The sequence below is a fragment of the Furipterus horrens genome, unplaced genomic scaffold (genome assembly GCF_987537825.1).
Source record: "Furipterus horrens unplaced genomic scaffold, mFurHor1.1.pri manual_scaffold_17, whole genome shotgun sequence".
NCBI lineage: Eukaryota > Metazoa > Chordata > Mammalia > Chiroptera > Furipteridae > Furipterus > Furipterus horrens.
In genome coordinates, this window is record NW_028327187.1 from 18,340,133 (window position 1) to 18,365,798 (window position 25,666).

Here is a 25,666-nt window from a genome sequence, read left to right on the forward strand (position 1 = left end):
TACAAAGAAAATGCCAAATAGTGGTTGTTCAAGTGAGTCTGAACTTCTGAGAGGAAAAGAAAAGCCTGTGGACAGCAGTAAAGGTCCTTCACCACCCGAGGGGAAGCCCGTTGTGTAGCTGGACCCTTCTCCTCAGCTGCAGACTGAGAGGAGAATGTTGTGTGGCAGAAGGCTCTGGTAAATGTACTTAGGTCTTCTTTACTTTTATAGGGGGATCCGAAAGTTCTTTAATAGTCTCTGGGCTAGCCGTAAGCAGGTGGGGGTTGGGATGCCCAGTCTCGGGGGCAATTCTAGGCTTAGCTTTCATATCTCATTTTTAAAGTTTTGTGAATTCCAGTTCTAAACTAGGAGCAGAGGGTGTAGTGTTTCACAATTTTCGCGCCCTAGGGACGGCTACCTCATTTATCCCTCTCACATTCCCATCGTGGGCAATCTACCGATCGCTCCTGGCCTCCACATCCAGCCGGTGCTGAGAACCACGGTTCAGCCCGGCAGTCGCAGCCGCTTCCTCCTTCAACCCTCTGGGCAAACCCTGCACGGGCGAGTGGGGGAGCTCCCGGCCCACAGTACAAGGCGGAATCGGTACACGGTTGCACTACAACTTCCAGGATGCACCAGGGGTGCGGCAGGGGTGGAGGGAGGCGAGGGGGCGGGGTTTGAGGTGGAGGGGCAGGGAAATCCCGCCCCGCTGTGCGCAGTGGCGACACAAAGCTTGACTTTACTACCTCAGAGAAAGTGGAAGTAAGATGGCTTAGGTGGGCGGCAGGACAAGAGAAAGAACTAGGAGAGGGACAACCGTGTAGGTGGAAGCGGAGCTAGAAGAGGGTAGTGGGGTGACCCGCGCCTTTCCAAATGAGGTGGGGGCGGCCTTCTTAACTAGTTCCCCTGCCCTGCTTGCTCTGGGGTCTCTACAGTGCCCTGCCACTGCTCGCTCTGAGACCTGCTGCCTTTTGGGCTCGGGGCGGGCCGGTGGGCGGGACTGTGGCTCCCCAGCCCGGGTGCGGGACGAAAGCGCGGGGCAGCACGGCAGCCGCAGACCGAGGAGGGGCAGTGAGTGAAGCAGCGTGGCGGAGGAGTTAGGGCCGGGGCAGGGGAGGCTGTGACTCGCGACAGAGCCAGTTAGAGTAGTGTCTGAGGAGAGGTGAGGCGCTAGGTGCCTCGGGGAGTCCTCCCAGTGCCGGGAGTGGGGCGGAAGCACGCGGGCTGGCCAAAGGGGAGGGCGGGCAGTGGCACTGCTCCAGGGAAGAGTGCAGACCGCGGGGGGCCGAGTCCGGCGCCAGCGGAGAGATAGGAGCGTCCCCTCGCCGCAGGAGGAGTCTGAGACTCCTCCACCTTCCCTCCCTCGCGCTTCGGGTTCGCCTTCTCCGCGGGCTGCTGCGGGAGCGAAGGGGAGGCGGCGGGGGGGCAGCTAAGGGGGAGCTACAGGGCTACAGACCCCAGGACTGGCGGGCGCGGGCCGTGAGTGAGGCGGGGCGGGGGTGTGTGGGGTGGACTAGGGCGCGCGCGCCTGGGGGGCAGGGGTAGCGCGCAGAGTCAAAGAGGGCGGCGGCGGCGGCGGCGGCTGGTGGCTGGTTAGCCTCCCTCGCGTGTGCTTGGCGCGACCAGTCCAAGCTGCAGTGTGTTCTGTGGACCGCACCTTCCGAGACAGCCCGGCAGAGTCCACCTCGGTGCCTCCAGCGTTGGACGCGATGTTCCGCCGGAGCTTCAATCGCTTTGTAAGTACACGCGCTGCGGCTCCACGCGGGCCGGTTCGCTGGCTCATCAGCCCCTGTGCTGGATCCCTCGGAACAGTTTTCTGAGGACATTAAGTGCATCTGTGGGAGACACCACCACCCCCTTTTAATTCTCACGGAGATACGATGCCCAGGCGACCAGGATGGGGAGTCAGGTAGGGCTCTGAGTCCCTGATACCCCCCCACCCCGGACAATTTAAGCAGAGCTTCTCGGGGTCGTTACAAACTCCGCCTGAGACCGGGGTGGGGGGTGCCCCAGAGGCCCCTTGGTTTGCCAATTAGTTGAAGATGGCGTTTTATTATAAGGGAGGTGGCTTTCTTTTGTTTCCTCTGCTGCGAACACATGGAGGTAAACGTAAACCTGTCTCTTTGCTCCCCCTCCCCCAAAAGATAACCCAGGGGGCTGGGCTCGGCAGGGCGGGCGATGGGTGATTGAGGATCGGAGGCTGGGCAAACTTTGGAGACCCAGCCTAAAAAGCTCACCTTTAGGGGTTGATAAAAGCTAGGGCGATTGTCAGGGTTGGCTGGGTGGATGTGGAGACCCCAGGAGATGGCAGCTGAGCGGCGTGTCTGAAGCCTCGCGGGTGAACACCAAACACCCCAGACATTGAACCCTTGGGAGAAGGCAGGCTGCTGGACTCTTCCGCCCACGTTTACCCGCTTCCAAGTCCGCAGAATGGGGAGTTGGGCATAGAGAAAAGCGATTGGTGCCTACTGACTTTTGAGTAATCTGTTTTACTCCTAGAGGGAACATTAACAATGGAGCAAGGCAGAGACCATGACTTCTGTGCTGCTATTTGTAGCAACTTCCTTAATTGCAAGATGAGGTGGCGGGAATAGGATTTTATTTCTGCCAATGATGTGAAAGAAAGGGTTCGTCTTTAAGTTTAGATTTTTCTGTCCTCAGGAAAAATGGTTAGGTGCTGTGCGCTCCCCACAACCCCTCACAATATAGGTTTGAGAACTTGTCAATTTGGTTTTTAATGCGTTTATTCTTACTGGCATTTTTTATCCTCGGATGATTTTGCTCTCATCTGCATTTGAAACTTTCTCAAATGTAGCCTGGCTAAAAAGAATTGTACATCCCCTTTTAGGATATTGTTATCACAAGAGTGCTGCATTATAGTTTTTCTAAATGTTTAACCTCATCCATAAATTTATGAAATTGGAGCAGATTATCTGTGGCACAGAACACTATTGGTTGTACATATCAAGGATCCTTAAATCCATAGCAATTAGCTTGTATCGGATGCCTTACTATGTAGCAAGTGACTAAAACTGGTTTCTCACTTTTAGCCTGAAAAATTTTCATAGTTCTATTTCCCATTAATTCTTGGGATTTTGGGGTGGTGTTTGTGGGTGACCAAAAGCTCATTGTAATATTTGGGAAAAGGGTAATCTTTGCACATGGCACTCTTATAGTGGAAAACAACTGGTTCATAATAAATTCATTAGCTTAAAATTAAGATGTTGATATACATTTTTTTTGACAATGTTAACATTTGAAATCAAACAACCCAAATATTGGTCTAAAAGCCACCTTTGCTTTTCTTTTCCTAAGAGCGGTATACATTGTATCAGAGCAGTAATTAAGCAGTGTTGGCCCAGGAAGCCAGGGCATGCAGTAGAATTTTCAGAGGTTATTGAGGTACCAACCTGCAGGTCTGAGGCTAGTACAGTACTTTGCATCTCCAACCAGAATCTTTCTGCAGAGAATTACTTAAGTTCACACTGAAATGAGCTTTGACCTCATTGTTTCAGCTGGAATATCTGACTGCTCACATTTTCCTATGCAGCCATGACTATGGTAAGTCTTGGAATTTCTACCAGTGCTATAAACTGGTAGGCTCTCAGGAGTTGTTTCTTAGGCCTAGAGCAAGGAATTAATCTGCAAGTGATGGAATTGAATGTGAAACATGCTATCAGATACTCATTGCTAAAGAATTACTTCAGTATTTTGGGAAGCCAAATTTTATCTCCTTTAGATCAGAAACCCACATGTCCCAACATTTTTACTGGTAGAGATTATTTGAGGGATACTTCCATTTAAATCACTATAAGGCTACCATTAAAGATTTAGGTTGGACTTTGAGTCTTGCACAGCAGTATAGTCCAAGTTGTATGCTGTCTTGTGATTGCTTTTATATTTCAGAGATGGGGCTATAAATTCTTACCAAAATTAAGCATCTTTTTTGTATGCCTAAAATCTGAAATTGACTTGGAATGTGAAGTAAATTATGGTGGTGTTTGTTGTTGGTCACTGAAAACTAGATACTGCATGGTAGGATAGGGCTTTATATTTTAAAGTAACTGTCTCTTGGGAGCAGCATCATTTATGGCTTAGTAGTGTTTGCTGAATCATTTTTAAAAGGCCGTTTTTCCACCAGGACCTCAAATTTCAAGCTAAAAGACATAGTGATTCAGAGACTTTTATCCTCGAACCATGGCCCAGTTTGTCCATAACCCCTCATGTTCACCGGTAAAGATGCTGTGACTTGAAGCCTTGATTAGTCACATTTTGGCACTAGGCCATGGTTGAGCTGGTTCCTCTAGCCCCTGCTGAGATCCCTACAGCTTTTCAGAGATTGAAAAAAGAATAGCCACTAGTGCTCAAATTGATGTCTTCAAACAGGTCACAGTTAAGGGAGTTCTCCTGAATGGTTTGGTTGTCACTGAGGTGTGGATGTGGTTTTATATCAGTGAGATCATAAGCAGGTGTGGCATCATTGGCTTTAATGTTTGAAGACCAATCTTTTTATTTTTAAGATTATTTATTTTTAGAGAGGGAGAGAAACATCAATGTGTGGTTGCCTCTCGCGTGCCCGCTACTGGGGACCTGGCCCGCAATCCAGGCATGTCCCCTGACTGGGAATTGAACCAGCAACCTCCTGGTTCAAAGGCCTGTGCTCAATCCACTGAGCCACACCAGCTAGGGCAATGAAGACCAATTTTTAACACCTGTTTCTTTTTGGTTTATTATTTGAATGTTCTTGGACCATGAGTGATCAGAATGGTATTTGAATTAAAAAATGATATTAAAAAAAAGTGATTCATTGTATTTTTTAAAGACATGGCCTTGCCATCTTTACCATTGGTAATTTTCTTTCCATTCTGATGAATTATTACTTCCCTTTTGACAGTTTTAAGGGAGAAATTGGTGGATTTGGTGTAGGATTTTGGAATTTAGGCAAGTAAGGGGTGTCTTAAATGATTTAAGAGTTAAATGCCTCTGAGTATAATAAAAGCACTTCTTGTTCCCAGTCAACATCTCCATTCTCCATAAATGTATTTATTAAAATAAATAATAGTAGTTTGTCTACAATTTATTTCCTTTAAATGAATATTTAATTGGAAGTCTGGACTAGTTGAGACTTAAGAGATGGGGACTTTTATGTTATCCTGTCTTTTACTCTTCATAAAATCCTTAGTGATTGCAGTAGCATTTTCACAGGGGTTTAAAGGTTGAATGAGAAGCTAAACAATGAGAATTCCTCCCTTTTGACTTGTTATTTCATGCTGAATCTTGTGTAAGATGGGAAACATAATTAGGATAATTTCTGTTACTTGAAATAAACATTTATTATTAAATTAGTTGTATATTAAAGAACCTGAAAACAAGTTTTTGTCTTTTTTTTTTCCTGATCTGCCTTTTACTGATTAAGGAACATAAAACTGAATCTTTTATAAATACCTTCTATGAGGGCTTACTTTTTGCTTCTTCTGTTTATGATTATTGCTCATAATTCAACCTTTCAGTGGGTAATACTGAGTGCCTAAAAATCAGGTAGTTTTCACTGCTCTTAATAGATTTTTAGAAGAGGTGAAATTCAGGCAGATGAAGCTAGCCCTTTTCATATTGATGCAACTGTCCAACTGAGCTCATTTTCCCTGCCAGTTGACCACCGGCTGTCCTGAGTTCCTGGGGGTAAAGAATGGTCAGTGGTCCCTAGGAGAACCATTACTAACTCCACTTAGTGTGGATGATATGCAAAGAACTAGCCCATGAGTCATTTCAAGTTCTGGTTTGTTGAGTGATAGAAAAAGTCATCAGGGCTGACTGCTTGCCTAACATAGTTAATTTGTTTTCCCAAAGAGTGTGAAGTCATGGGACACAAAATAAAAACGCTATATTTTCACCAAGGTAGTGTTGTTACCTGTACATCTGTAGAGCTTTATATTGATTACTCTTTTACATTGGAATCTTAGAGATGGGGGGCTGATTTTCTGGTTTGGTGGAGGCAGGTTGAATTAGGTGCTGTTTTCAAGTTTATTTCCGGTCACTTAACACTTACCTTCTTGGCTGGTATAAGGGTAGATCAGCGGTGATTGTAAAACAAACATTAGTACGACTGCAGCATATGTTAACGTTACTGCAGTTTAATGATGAATGAGTGTTCAGCACTGCAGATAAGGGCACAAGATGCCCTATGCCAGCATGATGGCAGACAGCCTCTCAATTTCTGCTGTGCATGGACGGATTGCTGGTTTGGCTGACTTCTTGACTATCTGCGAGTTTAGAGATAATGTTGGACCATGGATAATCCAGATTTGTCATTGACTTTTTGCCCCATATTTATCTAATAGAAGATGGGAAAATTGGTGAGTCCTACCCTATTTAAGCAGACATTTGTTTTTTTAGGCTTTTCTGTTATATGTTTTCTGAAAGTATTATGGTGGCTATATTTTCCTAGTCTCTTCCTCTTCACCTACGTATTGGGAAAATGAGAACAGTTTTATTGATAATGATCTTGTGACTAGTAAGCCTCAAGTAAACAGATGCTAAATAAATACTTGCTGAATTGTTTTGAACTGAATTGATAACACAATCTGAGGAGTCAGTAATAACAGGTGAAAAATGGTCAGTTGAGTAAGCAGCTACTAAGTATGCATTTCAGATGGGGCTACTATTAAGCGCATAACACTGAAAATAACTCCCTTTCAGTGGACAGAGTTCTGTGCTCTGCTTATTCTAAATAAGAAAAATAATACTTTTCTGCGCACTTAAAAAGTGATAAAAGAGTTGAGCATATATTTAAGGCTATTTTCTTGATTAGCCAGAGTGATAATTTGGTATCCTAAATAATCTATCACCCTCCCCCTTCTTGGTCATTCAGATTTCAGATAAAACAATAATTAACATGTTGTCCTCAACTTCTAAAATTGTAAGCAAATCAGTATTCTTTTTATTATATTTGTGCATAACCTTATATTTTCTCTTGCCACTAGTACATCAAATCTTTTTTGAAAACTAAGGCTGCAGTGTTAACTCTCCAAGAGCTGTGTACTTTTTAACTTTACGTGGTAAGTGTGCATTATTTGGTTTAGGATACCATTTAATGTTTGGTGCTGGGAATTTAAGACACTTTCCTTTTTTGTGTGCCAAATTGCCATGAACTGGGTGAGAAGGCAGAGCAAACCAGAGGAACTGCAGAGTTTGAAATATTTGGAAGCAATTTTGTTGTGAAAAGAGCCTCAACCTTGTTAAAAAGGGTTACTGCAAATCTTAGTTCTACCATTTACTGCCCAGCTTGGGAAACTGGGCATTGTAGTTCATATACATCAAACTGTGTCTCAAAATGTGGTTCTTGGACTACTTGCATAAGAATCATCTGGAATGTTTATTATAAATACATGTTCCTGGGCCTCCTACCTGCTGAATTGAAAGCTCATGTGATAGAGCCCAGGAAACTATGTTTTTAGCAAGCACTCCAGATAATTCTTTTGGTTCACTAAAATTTGAGAATGCCCATATATAATAAACACTGCAGTATTTATTTTGCGTGGATACTGTTCACCTCTCTGAACTTTACTTTCTTTATCTATAGAATGAAAATAATGATACCTACTTCATAAGGTTGTTGGAAAGATGTTTGGTAGACTGTTCAACACTACCAGATGTGTCAGAAGTCCCTGAAACCACTCTCAGGTTTGATGGTTTACTGGCACAACTCACAGGACTCAGCATATAGTTGCACTCACAACTATGATTTATTACAGCAAAAGGATAGAAAGCAAAGTCAGCAAAGGGAAAAGGCACATGCGGCCAAACTGGGAGGAAACCAGGCGCAGTTTCCAACAGTCTTGTCCCACTGGAGTCACACAGGTTGTGCTTAATTTCTCCAGCAGTGAGTTGTGGCACCTTCTGTGACATGCTGTCTACCAAGGAAGCTCATCAGAGAATCAGTGCCCAGAGCTTTTATTGGGAACTGGTAACATAGACACACTATGCCTGGTATGTGCCAAAATTCCAGACTCCAAGAAGGAAAACAGGTATTGAACATAAACCATGTTGTTTATACAAACAGTTTATGTACAGTGAGCTAGTCTTTACCAGTTAGGGTGTTAGAAACTTTCCCAAAATTCAAGTCCCCAGACACCATCTGGGTACCAACTTTGCAAGCAGGTCTTTTTAAGAATAGCAGTCTCAAGCCTATGTTAACTCTCCCCTACACACTAATGTTAGGAAGCACTGGTATTTTTCAGTGAGGGGAAATGACTTGCCCATGGTCATTAAGCTAATCGGCAGAGCTGAGACTTAGAATTTCAACAATCACTACCTTCTTTTTCACTGCTGCACACAGCCATGCTTCTGGTGTGGGTCCTTCCTTTTATATTTTTGAATGCATTTACTATTTGTCACTTGCAGCAGAAGAGCAACTTGCCGGTGGTAAATTGATGCACCCAGTGGGGGAGCCAGGAAGTATTGATGTTTCTGCTAGTTTAGCGTCAACACTTGCTGGTTTCCTCTCTGGAGCATCACCAGGTTCGTGGATTTTCATTTTTTTCTGACTTTTGCACTTTTTCTGCCACCCCTAAGCCTCCGTGTTCCTTGCATTTACCTCTAGATTCAACATTCATTTGCATCATTACTTCATCCTATTCTATATATGGCTAACTGTAGCTCATAGGCAGTGATTTAAAAGTCCTTCTGGGAAACAAAACTCCAAAGAGCAGGCATATTGAAGAATATTTAGTCAAGAATGATTATATAGGAAAAACAGCCAAAAGAAAAAAGTCTTGGGCTAATAAATGAATTTTATAGCACTGTTTATAAATATTGTTTAATTCCAGGATTGCTTTTGAGTTTTATAATCATGGAAAACCCCAGGGATATCGCTCTGGTTATTTTTAAGTGTCAGCCTTTTTTCCTGTTAGCAAAAAGGGAAATTAGGCCTGAATCAGGTAGCTCAGTTGGTTAGAGCGTTATCCTGATATGCCAAGGTTTGATCCCTGGTCAGAGCACAAACAAGAATCAACCAATGAATGAATAAATAAGTGGAAAAACAAATCGATGTTTCTCTCTTTTTCTCTCCCTGCTTCCTTTCCTCTCTCTCTAAAATCGATGAATTAAAAAAAGGAAATTAAAATTCTTTTATGATGTAAGGAATAAATAAGAAAATCAAACCTGAAAGTTGCAGTAATCCTACAGATCAACAGGGAGCAAAAGCTAGGAGGGAATTGTCACAAATAAGTAACAGCTGGATGTAGCAGCTTATGTAAGCCACACCTGTTTGTCTAAGCAGTGGGAATATTCTTTGAGCTTTACAATTAATGTAGTTTGCAGTAATAAGATTAAGGGATCTATAGTATAGTGCACAATTTACTTTGGGTTCTTTTCTGAAAACATTCATATGAGTCACAAGCCTCCTTTGAACATTCATACTCTGCTCGGTGCTATTAGAGGTATGTAAGGCATAGCCCTGCTCTCCAGTAGCTTGCAGTCTGTTAGAGATAGGACAACACACAGGACCAACATCCTCACAAGGCAACAGGTCGTCAATGCCAGCCTTTTGAAGGCACACACAGCAAGTGCTTTAAACATTCAGAAGAGGGTGCTGAATCTCACTATGGCTCTAGTGGTTGCGGTTGTTGGGATTTATACGGGAGGTAGCATGTGAATTGGGTGACAGGAAATCCCCAGATGAAGGCAGTTTCCCAAGCAATTGGGTGGTTATTGCTTATGGCACTTACAGCAGGGGAACCAGTTCATTTAGAGGGCATAGGTTTCAATACCAAATGCAGCAGAAAGACAAAAACGATCTTCAATGCCTTATGTTTGCTGTGGTAAAATTTAGACTTTAAAAAAGAAGCACGAAAAATGGACATCAGTTGGCTTTTTGCCTCCACAGCAATAGCTATAGGAATCTTCCTGCGAATGCCCTCTTCTGAAATCTGTTACTGGTGATGATGGTCCTCGGTCTTCTGATTTGGTACAGGAAAAATAAGGCAGGAACTGGGATAGAATAAGCATTTGGGTTAATATTTCATGACACTGCTTTATATAATATTAAATGACTAGTTATTTAGTAGAGAAGGAAAACTCTGATTCCAAAAAACCTCCGCTGCCTTGCGGCATACCTCTTCAGGGGAAAGGCTAAGGGAGTAAACCCCGACAGAAAATCCGGAGCCGGAGTCCCTAAGGCGGTTTGACGTTGTAGTCAACACCGGCAACTCCTGCGGCGCACCTGAAGCCAAGCTGTATTGACTCCGTCTTTCCCTTGGACCCTTCAGCTGCGAAGAGAGGGGGGGTCTGCTGCATGGGCAACAGCAGACCCTCCATATCACCCTGCCCAGGCTCTGTAGCTTCAGCTTCACTGGAGAGGACACTCCAGCGTCATCACAAGATGTCGATTCAACACAGGAGGAGACAGATACCATGTCACTCCCGAGTCGGACTGCACAGCCATTCTCGGCGGTGCAGATAGACTCTTAAGAAGCTACACCATCGTCTCTCGAGACGGATGGCTGCCGACGAGTTATTTAGTTATCTTGCTTATATTATAAGTGCACACTTTCAGAAATCATTGCCAAATCCAACATCATGAAGCTTTTCCCCTATTCATTCTTCTAGTATTTTTAGTATTTTAAGTCTTGCATCTCGGTCTTCAGTCTATTTTGAATTGATTTTTGTGTACAGTGTAAGATAAGGGTCCAACTTCATTCTTTTGCATGTGGATATCTGGTTTTCCCACATGTTGAAAAGACTCACTTTTCCCCATTGAGTGGCCTTGGCACTCTTGTCAAGGATCATTTGACCATGTATGATTTGATCATGTATGTGAGGGTTTCTTTCAGGGCTCTCTGTTCCATTGATCTATAATGTCTGTCTTTATGCTAGTACTACATTATTTTCATTACTCTAGCTTTGTAATGTTATGAATTTAGGAAGTATGAAGTCTCCAGCTTTGTTCTTTTTTTGGGATTATTTTGGCTATTTAGAGTCCCTAGAGATTCTATATAGATTTTAGGATGGATTTTCCTATTTCTGCAAAGTCTTCCTCACTTTTTGTCTTCTGTCTGCCACAGGTCCTTTGTATATACCATTTCCCTTGTCTGGTAGACTTCTCTCTTTTAGTCTGTTGCCTGAACTCTTTTCTTACTCATCTCTCAAAGCTCAGCTTACTCATCACTTCCCCAAGGAAACTGTCTCTTATCCTTCCCTCAGACAGAGCCAGTTTCCCAGGTTCTCATATCACTGTGAACCTTTCCTTTACACTCTTATTGCAGTTGGTTTTACATTTATATATTATACTTGTTTGCTAACCTATTCAAGATCAAGCTTCCCTCTACATAGTAAGTTCCATGAAGATAAGAGCCTTGACTATTTTGCTTATTGCTGTTGTTAATGCCTCAGTGCCTGACATATAGTATATGCTCAATAAATATTTGCTTAATGAATGAAATATGATTCCTAATCTTATTTTCCATTTACAATCATAGACTTTGAACGCTTGACTGAGAGATCAAATTGTTCAGTCTTTAGACATCACTTTTGTGTTCAGTTAATAAAATTATCTTTGCTCAGACTTTAGAAATGAAGCCATTTACTCTAGGCTTACATGCTGTGTTTTGTAATGTATACATCATATTTCTTTTACATTATGTTTTTAGGTATTTAATATTCTCTGATGTAGTTAATAAATAACTTTATATTGATGAGCATCACCATTGTTGTGCACACATTTATTTATTGGGTTGGCTAAAGAGTCCATTATGTTTTTTCCGTAAAACAAAAGACACATTTTTCATTTTCACCAATAACACTATTGATTTGGATATTTTGAGTATGTTGGCTATTTTCCACTATTGGCCAGGGGTGCTTCTAAACATCTTCCAGTGCATAAGACAGCCCCACAACAAAGAATTATTTGGCTAGACTGTCAGTAGTATCAAGAAACTTCACAAACTGCTTTCGACACATTTGATCAGTCACAGCACCTTCTCCATACACTGCACAGAACTTTCTTTGCATTTCAGTTGCATTTTTGCCTTTCTTGAAATAATAAAGTATAATGCACTGAAAATGTGGGGTTTTTTTTCACTCTTTTCTTTCATTTTCAATATTAAAATGGCTACACAAAAATTCACCAATTTTGATAAGTTTTTTTAGTGCACACTGATATGACAGCTGTCACAATGCTATCTAACAGAATTGTTTCAAATGAAGTTAAAGACAATTACTAGATCCATCATACAGAAGAAATGTAATGGACTTTTTGGCCAACCGAATACATCATTGACTTTCTTGAGAATTTGCTATTATACTTTAATTTATTTTATTTATTTTTTAACAAGGTTACTTTATTTATTTTTATTTTACTTATCTGTTTTTAGAGAGAGGGGAAAGGAGAAAGAGAGGGAGAGAAACATCACTGTGCGGTTGCCTCTGGCATGAGCCCAACTGGGGACCTGACGTGCAACCTAGTCATGTGCCCTGACTGGGAATTGAACCAGCGACACTTGGTTCACAGGCCGACGCTCAATCCACTGAGCCACAGCAGCCAGGGCCGCTATTATACTTTAAAAGTACCCACTTCACTATGAAAAACATGAAGTATTTACTGCTTAAAATGTTTTTTATTGTCTTTTGATGATATTTATCTGCATATTTTACAAATACTTGATTTTTAAACTAAAAATCAGTTATATTGAAGTGTAAGTACTTTCAATGTTATAATTTTTTGTGAGTTTATTGCAATCTTGCTGGTAATCAGATTTCAGAAATGATAGTGGGGGGTCTCATTTAAGCCCTTAATACAGGAGGATGGAAATAATCTGTCTTTTTATATGGATCAAATTTTGAAATGAGAGTTCTTTTTTGTATTTTTATACATATTTTACGTTTAACGTAGGCATTTGTGTTATATTGGGCTATTTGCTTGCAGAACTGATTATTCCAATCAGTACTTTGAATTACTGATCCATGGCTTCACTGATATACTGCATTGCAGATATATGGAATTGTAGTTGTAAGTTGTCTTTGTTTTTATACCATTATAATAATAGCTAACACCAGGATGCTAAGTTCCTGGCATTGTTTTAAGTGCTTTACAAACATTAGTTCATTATACAAATTCGATTATTAGTATTTTCCAAAGAAACAGAACCATAGGGGTGTATGTATTTATATGCGTGTTATATGTATATATGTAAGTACCTATATATTTCATATACTTAATATTATTATTTATATGTATATGTAAATATATAAATGAGTAAGGAATTGGCTCATGTGGTTAGGAAGGTCTGAGAACCAGGAGAGCTGATGGTGAGGGCTAGCAGGCTCTATACTCAGGAGGAACCAATGTTTTACTTAAAGGCTGAATGCAGGTTAAACTGATGTTGCAGCTCAGAAAAAGGAGCTCCCCCTTACTTAGAGGAGGGTCAGTCTTGTTGTTCTCTTTAGACTTTCAACTGATGGGATGAAGTCTATTCACATTATGGAGGCCAACCTGCATGCTCTGATTTAGTCTGTCTCCCAATTCAAATGTTAATCTCATCCAGAAATACCCTCACAGACACACACAGAACAATGTTTGACCAAATATCTGGGCACTATGTGGCCCCTTCAGGGTGACACATACAATTAACCATAATACTTATGTCCTACGGTCGAGTGAGCAAATCTCAAGTGTGTATAGACCAGGAATGGAAGACCTTACCATAAATAACTTAGTTTGCTAGCCTTCCCATGTTTAAAGTGAAAGGCTTGGACTGCCACACAGTCTGTAAGGCCCAGCGAGTCCTAGAACTGGTAAGGGATCTTAGAGACCATTTAATCATACAGTCTCTTCATTTTACAGCTGAGGAAATAGACATGGAGAGAGAGCAAGTGGTTGTCTAAGATTATTCAATGAATGACAGATGAGAAATATGGAATTCAGGGTCAGCTCTGTACCCTGTCTTCAGTTTCCTCTTCTGTGAATCATGAGGGCTCCTGGGTCATGTATATTTAAGTTTTTTCCCTGCTTTATAATTTTGTGCTCTATGTTTAGGTTTTACTAGCAGTGGAATTTTTTTCACAATTTTCTTTTTTTTTTTTTTTTTTTAATTCTGTTACTTTTCAGGTCTCCATTTCTTGATTGGTCATTTGTACTCTGCCTGAAGCTTCACTTTCCTCTTTAATAGGAATGTTTGTGAACTAAATTGTCTATACTTTGAATAGCAACAATGACAATTTTTAAGAAGTGCTGTTTGTGCTATTGATGGGTCTTTTTTGTTGTTGTTTTGATTTGTTTTTAAGACTTTCGGTCCATTTTATTACTATTTTTTAGTGGTTTACAGACAACACATCCCTCTCTTGCCTGCACCAGGGTGGACTGCTCCACCATTCCCCACCCTGACCCCAGCCCCAGCAGGCCTCTTATTGGGAAGACATGAAGGAAACAAAACCATCATTTTGCAAACCCTAATCAAAAAACAGATTCGGGAAACATTTATCAAGGAATGACAGTATTAGGTGAGGGGCAGTGGGGAACTTTACAATGGCGGTGGGGTTAGGGGATATGGTGAGGGGACAGCCAGGCATCTCCAGAGGCTGTCCGCTTCAGCCTTCAGGCCCTGGGGCCAGAATTCATCCCTCAGCCAGTAAGCGAATACTTCCTGAACACCACTGTGCACAGGGTGCCTGGTGTGCCCAGGGATGTGGCCCTATCACTGGCTCCTCTGGTGTCCAACACCATGAAGGACATGACACAGGGAACTCGATTGGAGCCAGGGGGACAAATGCCTGAGAGAGAGCCATCCTTACCCCCTGGGCCATGAGCACAGGGGCCCACCAAAGTGCCCTCCCTCACACCTCACTTGGCCCTCACCTCAACCCTGTTTATGGTGCTCTCAGCCAGAAGAGGCAGCCAGGCTCTGGGAGGTGGCACAGCCAGGGTCACACTGAGATGGAAGCAGGGCACCGTGCTGTATCTTCTCAGCACAGTCAGGACACTTGCCGTGGCAGCTCCAGTGCCTCCTCCTGCAGGAAACCTCCCTGGCCTGCTCCTTATCCATTTCCTTACTGAGCATGGTTTTCCATGCTAATTCAATTGAGAGGGGGTCACACATGAGTCATTTCCTTTTTCATCCTTTTACATGATCTGCTTCAGTGGGAGACAGTCTTGGTTGGAAGGTGAGACAGCTTTAACACCCCGCCAATGCTTGCTCATCTCCTTTCTAAAAACATTGTAATAAAACACACATTCCATAAAACTCGCCATCTGAAGTGTTCAGGTCAGTGGCATTAGCTACACTCACATGGTTGTGCAGCCATCACCACCAGTCTCTCCAGAGCCTTCCTATCTAGCAAAACTGGAGCCCTGTCCCCAGGACACACTCCCCCATGCCCCACTCCTAGCCCTGATTATGGCCATTTACTTTCTGTCTCTATTAACTTGACTGCCCTGGGCGCCCGTCAGAGTTGGGTCAGATGGGAAGGGCTCAGGCCTGAGCTCAGGGCCTGTCCCATGTCCTGTCTGTAGTCACATACCTTGATGTTCTTCTCTTCAGGGCTGTGACACTGGTTTTCCAACTTGGGTTTCAAAAAAACAAATACAAGTGAGAAACACAATTTTTCATGAAAGACTGAAGGCAGAGAGGCAGTCAGACAGAGGAGAAGAGAGGATGAGAGGTGGGGAAGCCCAGCCTGAGGCTCGGAGGCTCCTTGTGCCCAGCCCTGTGTGTCCCCGATAACAGCCCCACATGGGCCTCAGCGAAAGAATGTGCCAACCACTCCATGTCCTGCCTCCTCAGCCTCCAGTCACCATCTAGGAAAGGCTTTCAGGACCTCTCACCTTTGCCACCTCTGCATTTGTCCATCCACTTATTTATTCAGCAAACCTGGATGTCTGATGGGCTTAAAATTTTTTTTAAGTTTATTTATTTTTTAGAGAGAGGGGAAGGGAGGGAGAAAGAGTGAGAGAAACATTAATGGGGACCCGGCCTGCAACCCAGGCATGTGCTCTGGCCAGGAACTGAACCAGTGACTTTTGCGTTCGCAGGCCAGCACTCAGTCCACTGAGCCACACTAGCCAGGACTTGATGGACTTTTAATAGTTGTGTGCTTTTCGGTTTTACATTGACCTGAATGATGGGGGATCAAATGTAGGCCTGTATCTTTGTTAGTGCTATGCTTTAGAGTTAAACTCAACTTTGGTTTTATTAACCTCTTAGCTAACAGCTCTAATGGTGGAGAGCATTTTTTTGTGATGCTACAATATGATGGGCAGGCTTCCTGAGGACCAGCACCACTGTCTTCTTTGCCATTGGCCACGTAACATTATTTCTCAATGACACTTATTAATTTCTACTCATGAACACAGTTAGCTGCACAATGGTAGACAGTGAAACAGCTCTTGGATTGTCTGACAGTGGCTAGGAGACAGTAGGAGGCAGTAACTAGACAATTCATATGTACATATTTGAGAACCAATAGTATTGTGAAGTAAAATTGTGTGCTTGCTATGTTTTATTGTAGACAGTGATTCAGTCAAAGTATAATGGCCATAGAAAACAAGTAGTTTCATGAAATGAAATTCTATTCTCTTAAAAGTCATAATCATTTGTTAATTTAGGTTAGACCCTAGACCTTGATGAGATATGAGTAGATATGTATTGCACTGTTTTGAAATGTAAGGCAATGCTATTAAAATATTCTTGTGAAAATTTAGACATGATACTTATCAAAAATTACAGTGAAAGCAATATAATAAAATAAAATGAAATCAAATCAGAAGACATAATGGATTTATAGAATTCATGTTTGGAATTAATAACTTAAGTAACTATGAAATTCCTGTTGCATCAACAAATGTCTCCTTAGTTCCTAATATCTATCTAGCATTGTGAAAGTTTTTTGAGGTATGGAACTGGAAACTTCTCTGCTATGGTTTCTCCACTAAACCGAAGTATAGGCTTAAGAAAATCACTTCCTTTAAAAAAAAAAAAAATTTAATTTAATTTTCAAGAGAGGAGGAGGGAGGGAAAGAAACATCTATCAGTTGCCTCTTGCACGCCCCCAACTGGGTGCCTGGTCTGCAACCCAGGCACATGCTCTGACTTGGATTTGAGCACGTGACCTTTGGGTTCATAGGCTCGCACTCAACCCACTGAGCTACACCAGCTACGGAAAAATCACTTCCTTTTTAAGAAAATTTTTTATTGATTAATTTCAGAGAGAGAGAAACATTGACTTGTTGTTCCATTTTTTTTATGCGTTCATTGGCTGATTCTTCTGTGTTCCCTGACCAGGGATTGAACCCACAGCCTTGGTGTATTAGGATGGCTCTCCAACCAACTAAGCTACCCAGCCGGGGGGAAAATCACTTTATTTTTAAAATGTATTCAGTGCATACTGAAGAATATGTGTAAAATATGTGCATCATAATAAAATGAACACCCTTTTATCTACCACCTAACTTGAGAATTAAACCATTACCAATATAATTGTGTCTACCTATGTGCTACTTCCTTATCTCATCCCCCTGCCTCCCCCCACCCTGTAACCATTAATCTTATTTCTTTGAGTCGTTCTATTGCTTTAAAAAATAATTTTAAAACATGTATGCAAAATTAGATAATATATTGGTTTTCTTATTTTGAGCTTTAGAAATAGTATACTGTTTTTTCGTACTGTATTCAGTATTATATTCCTAAGATTCTTTAAAAGGTTTAATGTAACTATAGTTATTCATTCTTACTGCTGAATAATATTTCACTTTGGGAATATACCAGAACCTATCCATTATTTAGTTGATAGACCTTTAGGTTGTCTGCAGGGTTTTTTTCCTTTTATGATCAGAAAATAATGTGTCTTTTGGTGTATATTTATAAAAGGGGTTCTCCCCATGTGTGTGTACACATATACACATACAAACATTCACACTCAGGCATATATACTCAGGAAGACACACACATGTAATGTTAGATCTTGAAATGTACAACTTTACAAGAAGAGGTGAAATTGTTCTCCAAATGGTTTTACCAATATACACTTATATTAACAATGTATAATTTCTGATTGCTTTGTATTTTTTCAACAGTTGGTATTGTCTGACTTCTTACTTTTTCCCGTTCTGTGATTTCTAATGAAGTTAAGCATCTTTATTTGCATGTTTTAGGGACACTTATGTTTCCCCTCTGAAATACTTATCTAGACTGAGCTGCCTCCAACGCCCTAGCTTGGTTGGAAACTTCTCTGTCCAGCAGAGGTTTCAGGACCACGTGGAACAAATTTATCCAGGACACTGTATTTTGTCTGGGGGGAATGGGAGGTGGCTATTCCCTCTAGTGGAGAAAGCGCAAGACCTCCATTCCTCATGCCTTTTATTGAGAAGAATATGCATGGGGGATACAAGGTCAAAATTCATAAGTCATCAATGGCTTTTAGGCACCTGGATTACAGTTAACAGTTACAGATTACAAATATCAATATAGAGGGCACAGTGGCCAGTCTGTGTCAGGGTCTGTTAAACATCTTGACGCCACACTGGCATTAGGTGTAAGGTTTCATACATTCTTTGCTGGAGGTTGTTTATAGTTAACGGAGAGATAAGAAAAGCAGAGCAAACTCCAAAGCATAGTAAGCATTCTTTAAATCCAATTCCCGTGGGAACGCTCTGAGTGCCCTTCGGGCCTGTCTGCCTCAGCCTTCCAGTTTTCTTTTGAGACTTAGAGGTTTCCCGAAGAGGGTCTGCCTGGCTTATGGCTTGGGCTACAATTCCTAAAACCACAAGGAGCGGTTCCCCACACTTATCCATGTCTTTTATCTATTTTCTATTGGGTTGTTTTTGTCTTTCTCATACTTATTTAAATAATTTAGTCCTTTTCACATTCAGGTATTAATGCTTTGTTGGTTATATTTGTTGCAAATATCTTCTAAGTTTGTGGCTTATCCTTTTACTGTTTGGTGTCTTGATAAACAAGTTCTTAATTTTAACATAGTTAATTATTTTTTTGTTCTTTTTCTTTACGATTAGTGCTTTTATGTGTTTTGTTTAAGCAATCCTTCCCTGTGCCAAAGTTGTTTTTTTCTAAAAGTTTTGAAGTTTGGCAAATTACTTTTTGAGCCTTATTTTTCAGATCTGTGAAATGTAGGGATTGGACTAGGTGTTCTGTAACTATCTTTCACTCTTTGATATTGTGACCTGAAAATACACTGAAGATATGTGTTTATATTTTCAGATATTGTGGTGTTCTTTTAGTAATGTCCCTCACTGCAAAGTTTCATATTCACTCCTACTTCACTTTTCTTTTTCTCAATTCACTCCTGCTATACTTCTCTTTCTCTCATTTCCCCAGCCTCTTCCTTCCTGGTTTTTTTGTTTTGTTTTAAGAAAAGTAACCAGTTGAATTCTGCAACATAGAGTTTCTATGTTGAAGCAGAACTTATAGATTGAAATTTGGATTGAGATCATTGGAGATATGCATTCAGTTGTAGCACATAATAGAGATCCCATGCACCCTTTACCTAGTTTCCCTAGCGGTAGTATCTTGCAAAACTAGTATAATGTCACAAACAGGGTGTTGATATTGATAACATCCACTGATCTTGTTAGTATTTCTCCTGTTATACTTGTACTCATTTGTGTCTGTGTGTATATGTTTAGTTCTATGAAGTTCTATCCCATGTGTTGGTTTGATTATTCGCAAGATACAGAAGGAAACAGTTTTTAAAAACTGTTTTTAAAAGCCTGTCCCTGAGTACCCCCAGTGTTCTAGAGTGCCCAGTTTGGCTGGTGCCCACACAGTTTCAGAAGGCCACCTCAGATTACATAATCCAGAAGCAAATCGATGAGCTGAAATCTTGACCTGAGAGATAAGAGGAACTTTGGTCCTTGGGTCTGAGGTCCTGGGAGGCCAGTTGTCAGGCTCACAAAATAAAATCATTTATTTGGAATTATATAAGCCCATATGAACCTGCATTTGAGACAACCTAGCTGTTAGCAACCAAAAACTAGTAATGGAAAGGAGTAATGAAAATCTTAAGAAAACAAAGGCATGACAGAATGTGCATTGGTTTATAGCTCCATAAATAGAAATTTACCTTATCCTCAAGTTGGTAGTCAAGGACATCTGAAGACTGCATTTATGGAGAGCTATGTGTGCTTTCATTCATGTCTACCTCAAAATATTTTAAAAACACTCAGCATCTTTAGTGCAGTTGATTTATACCCCACTTTATTGACTTATTATGACAGGCCAACCATTAAGCTAAGCAAAGAGGACCAGGTGGTGAATAAAAACAAAAGTGCTTTGTGTACTATAGAGTTGTAATCTAATTTACTGTTAAAAAGAAGCAAAAATTTTATAATGACTCAGTTTCATACGTTATAAATAAAATAAATGGAAAAAGAGATAGCAGAAATAGTGTCTGTATTTTGATAGGGTGGCCAACAAGTTCCATCTGAGGAAATGACATTTAAGCAGATAACTGAAGGAATGAGGGACTACTTATGCAAAGGGGGTTGGGAGTAGATATTGGAACCAACTTTTTGTGAGGCCCTGAGTTGGGCGAGAGCCAGGCACATTGGGAAACTGAAAGGAGGGTAATGTGGCTGAAGGGCACATTCAGTGGAGGAAGAGGAGGAAAGATGGCAGTGAAAGAGGTGTAGGATTTTGGGGCACTGTCTTGGGAACAATTTGGTTCTCTTAATCTGAACTTCTTGAAGCCATGAAGGTGATTTGTAGATGTGGAACAGTGGTGACAATGAAGTCCATTTAATCAATTCACACATTTATTGAGTATTCCACCATGTGTAAGGCACTATTCTACTTGTTAGGGATGTACTCGTGAGCCAGTCAGAGAAAAATCTCTGTCCCCATGGACCTTACATTTTAATATGGGAGGATGCCATTAGGGTAAAGGGTAAACTGATGTAACAAAGAGCTCCAAAATACAGTGGCCAGTAAAAGGTAGATGTTTGTTATGTGGCATGTACTAGGCCAGGGCAAGGGGTCCCAGGCATTTGGTTTTCAGGTTCCAGCTAGCTAGAAAGAGAGAGGGGTCCAGGGTGAGCTTTAGGAAAATGACCAGAGTTTCACACATCAGTGTTACACACATACCTTTGGAGAAATCTTAGTCATGTAGTCCTCCCTAGCCACAAGGGAGGCAGGATAATGTCATTACTAGTTGAAAAGCCAGGTGCTCAGAAAGAGAGGAAGAACGTGTTTGGATAGACAACCAGTAGACAGGGCGACAGACAATAAACAATATATAATTGTAATCTCTTGTATGGAAGTGATGAAAGATAAAGGGAAAATAAAGCAGGGAAGAAGGATAGAAGTGTCAAATGGTGGAGGTTGCAGTCTTTCATAGGGTGACAAAGGAAGGTCTCCCTGAAAAGGTGCCATGTGAATAAAATAAAGCTCTGAATGAAGTCTGTGAGCAAGAAATGTCCTTCTGAGTTGTTAGGAGGTCTACTATAGCACAGAGTTGATTTTTAACATGCTTGAATCTTAGACCTTATCTGAAAGCATTTAGATAGTGGAAAGGCACCATATGCTACTATACACTGTGCTCCTACTGTATGGAATCCTCTCCCCAAGGACCCATTTCTGTTCCTCCTTCAGAGAACCAAGCTCAAGCATCACTTGCTTAAGGAGGACTTTCCCTGACCCCTGCTGAGGTCAGAACACACTATCTCACAGGATCTTGTAGCACCTTGTACTTCTCTTATGTAGGTCTTTCTGAAATTGTAATTAATAATGAATTTTGGAACTACCGGTAATTATCAGCTGCCTCTCCTGGAACAAAATCATGTGGGCTGTGTATTTTTACCTATTCACTGCTCTCTGTACTCAGAGCCAGTGTCTAATATAGTGCTGGACTCTGAAATTAATGCTCAAAAAATATTTGTTGCTAAAGAAAAGAGCAGAAAGTTCCCAAATCATGTAAATTTGAGTTTGTTAGGTTTTCTACTGTTGGAATGTTTACAAAAGACAGTATCAAAGACAAGTATCCGCTACACCTGGGGGCAATTAGAAATGTACTTTTCAGACCACTGATACAGACCTACTGCATCAGCAACTCTGGGGTGGGGCCTGGCAGTCTGTTTCATAAGAAGCCCTCCAGGTGATGCTGATGCATAGTAATGTTTGAAAAGCAGTGTCCTATAAAAAAATATTGACTGGGGGTTGATTCATTTAAACCTTTCAAAATCAAGTACATTGTTTCTGACCAACAGTTGGTAATAAACTACTTTTCAGTCTTCCACCCCCACCCCCATTTTATCAGTTGATGCCTTAAGATGTTAACTGAAACATAAACAAGGTCTACTTCATTAGTCAAATTGAACTTTAAAAATTAAGTAGTACTTTTTAACCTTTACCCCTCTAAATCTAACTTTGATCTACTGCCATCCAAATCCAGGAAATGATTGTAAAACTGATAATGTCCATGATTCGAGTGTTGGAGCATTTAGTTTTTAAAATTTTTAAATGTTTTTGTACAAGGTCAAACTATTTTTTGCTAAAGCTTAAGTTGTTGTAGTTTCTAGATTTCTATCTAATGCATTTTGAAGCATGACCAAGGTTTAATTGCACATATTCTTCACTACGTTTGGATTCCAGGGCTGTGCTACATCATCAATCTGTTTTGGCTGATGGATTGACTGCATGGTTAAAGGTCACTCATCCCCAATTTTGCGATTGATTTTAAATTTGCTCCATGTTTGATTCAAGGACATCCCTCCCAGTGACTATTTGATAATCCATAGGAAATTAAATGCAGGTTTCTTTCTCACAGAACAGGTGGCCAAGCCTCATTGATTCTCTTTGATACTTGGTTAGAAGCACAAAATTAGACTGGACAAGGGAGATATAAAAATTTTTTTTTTTATAATTTATTTGTTTTTTTTTTATTTTTATTTTTTTATTTTTTAGAGAGAGGGAAAGGAGAAAGAGAGGGAGAGAAACATCACTGTGTGGTTGCCTCTCACTCGTGCCCCCAACTGGGGACCTGATGTGCAACCTAGTCATGTGCCCTGACTGGGAATCGAACCAGCGACACTTGGCTCGCAGGCCGATGCTCAATCCACTGAGCCACAGCAGCCAGGTCAAAAATTTTTTTAATGTTTTAAAACACTTCTTATTTTAGAGTATTTTGAGATTTACAAAAGAGTTGCAAAGTTAGCGCAGAGGGTTTTCTTATACCCCACATGCAGTTTCTTGTATTAACATCTTGCACTAGTAATGTACATTTGTCAGAATCAGTGAACCAATATTGATACACTATTATTAGCTAGAGTCCATACTTTATTTAGATTTCCTCAGTTTACCACTAATGTAATTTTCCTGTTTCAGGATCCTATTCAAGATACTATATTACAGTTATATCTCCTTAGACTCCTTGGCTGTGACAGTTTCTCAGACTTTGCTTGGTTTAGATGATGTTGACAGCTTCTAAAAGTATTGGTCAGGAATTTTGTAGCAGGTACCTGAATTGGGACTTGTCTACTCTTCCATGATTAATTAGACTGAGACTATTTAATTTTGGAAAGAAGACTGGAGAGGTGAAGTGCCATTTTTATAACACCATTTCGAGTACATATTATCAATATGACTAATCACTGTTGGTGTTGAACTTTATCATCTAGTGTTTACCAGATTCCTCCACGATATAGATATTTTTTAATGTATTTTATTGATTATGTTATTACAGTTGTCCCAGTTTCTTTTCCCTTTGCTCTGCTCCACCCAGTACCCTCCTTCCCTACAGCAATCCCACCTCCCTTAGTTCATGTCCATGAGTCGTGCATATAATTTCTTTGGCTTCAACCTTTCCTATATAATTCTTAACTCCCCCCTGTCTATTTTGTTCCTACCAATTATGCTTCTTAACCCCTGCACTGTTTCCCCATTTCTCCCCCTTCCCCCTCCCAGCTGATAACCCTCCAAATGATTCCTATACCTATGATTCTGTTCCTATTCTGATTCTTTGCTTAGTTTATTTTTGTTTTTATTTTTTTAGGTTCCATTGTTGATGGCTGTGAGTTTGTTGTCATTTTAATGTTCATAGTTTTGATCTTCCTTTTCTTAAATTAATCTCCTTAACATTTCATATAATAATGGCTTGGTGATAATGAACTCCTGGCTGGTTTGGCTCAGTGGATTGAGCGTCGGCCTGCGAGCTAAGTGTCGCTGGTTCGATCCTCCAGTCAGGGCACATCAGAGAAGGAAAACTCTGACTCCAAAAAACCTCCGCTCCCTTGCGGCATACCTCTTCAGGGGAAAGGCTAAGGGAGTAAACCCCAACAGAAAATCCGGAGCCGGAGTCCCTAAGGCGGTTTGACGTTGTTGTCAACACCGGCAACTCCTGCTGCGCACCTGAAGCCAAGCTGTATTGACTCCGTCTTTCCCTTGGACCCTTCAGCCGCGAAGAGAGGGGGGGTCTGCTGCATGGGCAACAGCAGACCCTCCATATCACCCTGCCCAGGCTCTGTAGCTTCAGCTTCACTGGAGAGGACACTCCAGCGTCATCGCAAGATGTCGATTCAACACGGGAGGAGACAGATACCGTGTCACTCCCGAGTCGGACTGCACAGCCATTCTCGGCGGTGCAGATAGACTCTTAAGAAGCTACACCATCGTCTCTCGAGACAGATGGCTGCCGACGACGATAATGAACTCCTTTAGCTTGACCTTGTCTGGGAAGCACTTTATCTGCCTTTCAATTCTAAATGATAGCTTTGCTGGGTAGAGTAATCTTGGTTGTAGGTCCTTGCTTTTCATCACTTTGAATAGTTCTTGCCAGTCCCTTCTTGTCTGCAAAGTTTCTTTTGAGAAATTAGCTGATAGTCTTATGGGAACCCCTTTGTAGGTAACTCTCTGCTTTTCTCTTGCTGTTTTTAAGATTCTCTCTTTATCTTTAATCTTTGGCATTTTAATTGTAATGTGTCTTGGTGTGGTCGTCTTTGGGTCTAGCTTGTTTGGGACTCTCTGTGCTTCCTGGACTTGTATGTCTATTTCCTTTGCCAAATTTGGGAAGTTTTTCTTAATTATTTCTTCACATAAGTTTTCAGTTTTTTGCTCTTCCTCTTCTTCTGGCAGCCCTATGATTTGGATGTTGGAATGTTTAAAGTTGTCCCAGGGGTTTCTAAGTCTCTCCTTGTTTTTGTCAATCTTGTTTCTTCATTCTGTACTGGCTATTTATTTCTTCCTTATGTTCCAAATCATTTATTTGAACCCCGGTTTCCTTCCCTTCACCATTGGTTTCGTGAGGATTTTCCTTTGTTTCATTAAGCACAGCCTTCACTTCTTCCCTTCTGCATTCGCTGTACTCAAGAATATCTGTCAAGTCTGTGAGCATCTTTATTACCAGTGTTTTGAAGTCTGTGTCTGTTAGGTTGGCTATCTCCTCATCACTTAGTTCTATCACTGGAACCTTGATCTGTTCCCTCTTTTAGGTCATACTTCTCTGTCTCCTCAACTTGATACTCTCCTGTGTTTGCCTTTGTGTCTTAGGTAGAGCCTTAGGTATTTGTCAGTATCACCACATTGTGGCACTGTATGTCGGGGATGGGTCTGAGAGGGAACAGTGCCACTTGCTTAGCACTTGCTTTTTCTCCAGGCACTTCTCCTGCTTTCTGTTAACCCACTTTCCCTTCTGGGTCTGGCACCCATGATTTATCAGTTAATCATGATTTACCAGTTAGACTTTTTCACCTTCT

The 25,666-nt window shown here is 41.3% G+C and overlaps 1 protein-coding gene across 1 annotated transcript in view; it reads left to right on the forward strand.

Moving 5' to 3' along the window:
• Positions 1 to 1,622: 1,622 nt before the first annotated feature.
• The window catches only part of ATP11C (ATPase phospholipid transporting 11C (ATP11C blood group)), a 178,642-nt gene continuing 154,598 nt past the window's right edge, over positions 1,623 to 25,666 (forward strand). Inside the window, exon 1 of the mRNA XM_090263917.1 lies at positions 1,623 to 1,715. Coding sequence (XP_090120043.1) covers positions 1,689 to 1,715 — 27 coding nt within the window. The 5' untranslated portion in view covers positions 1,623 to 1,688. The remainder of the gene's footprint in view (positions 1,716 to 25,666) is intronic.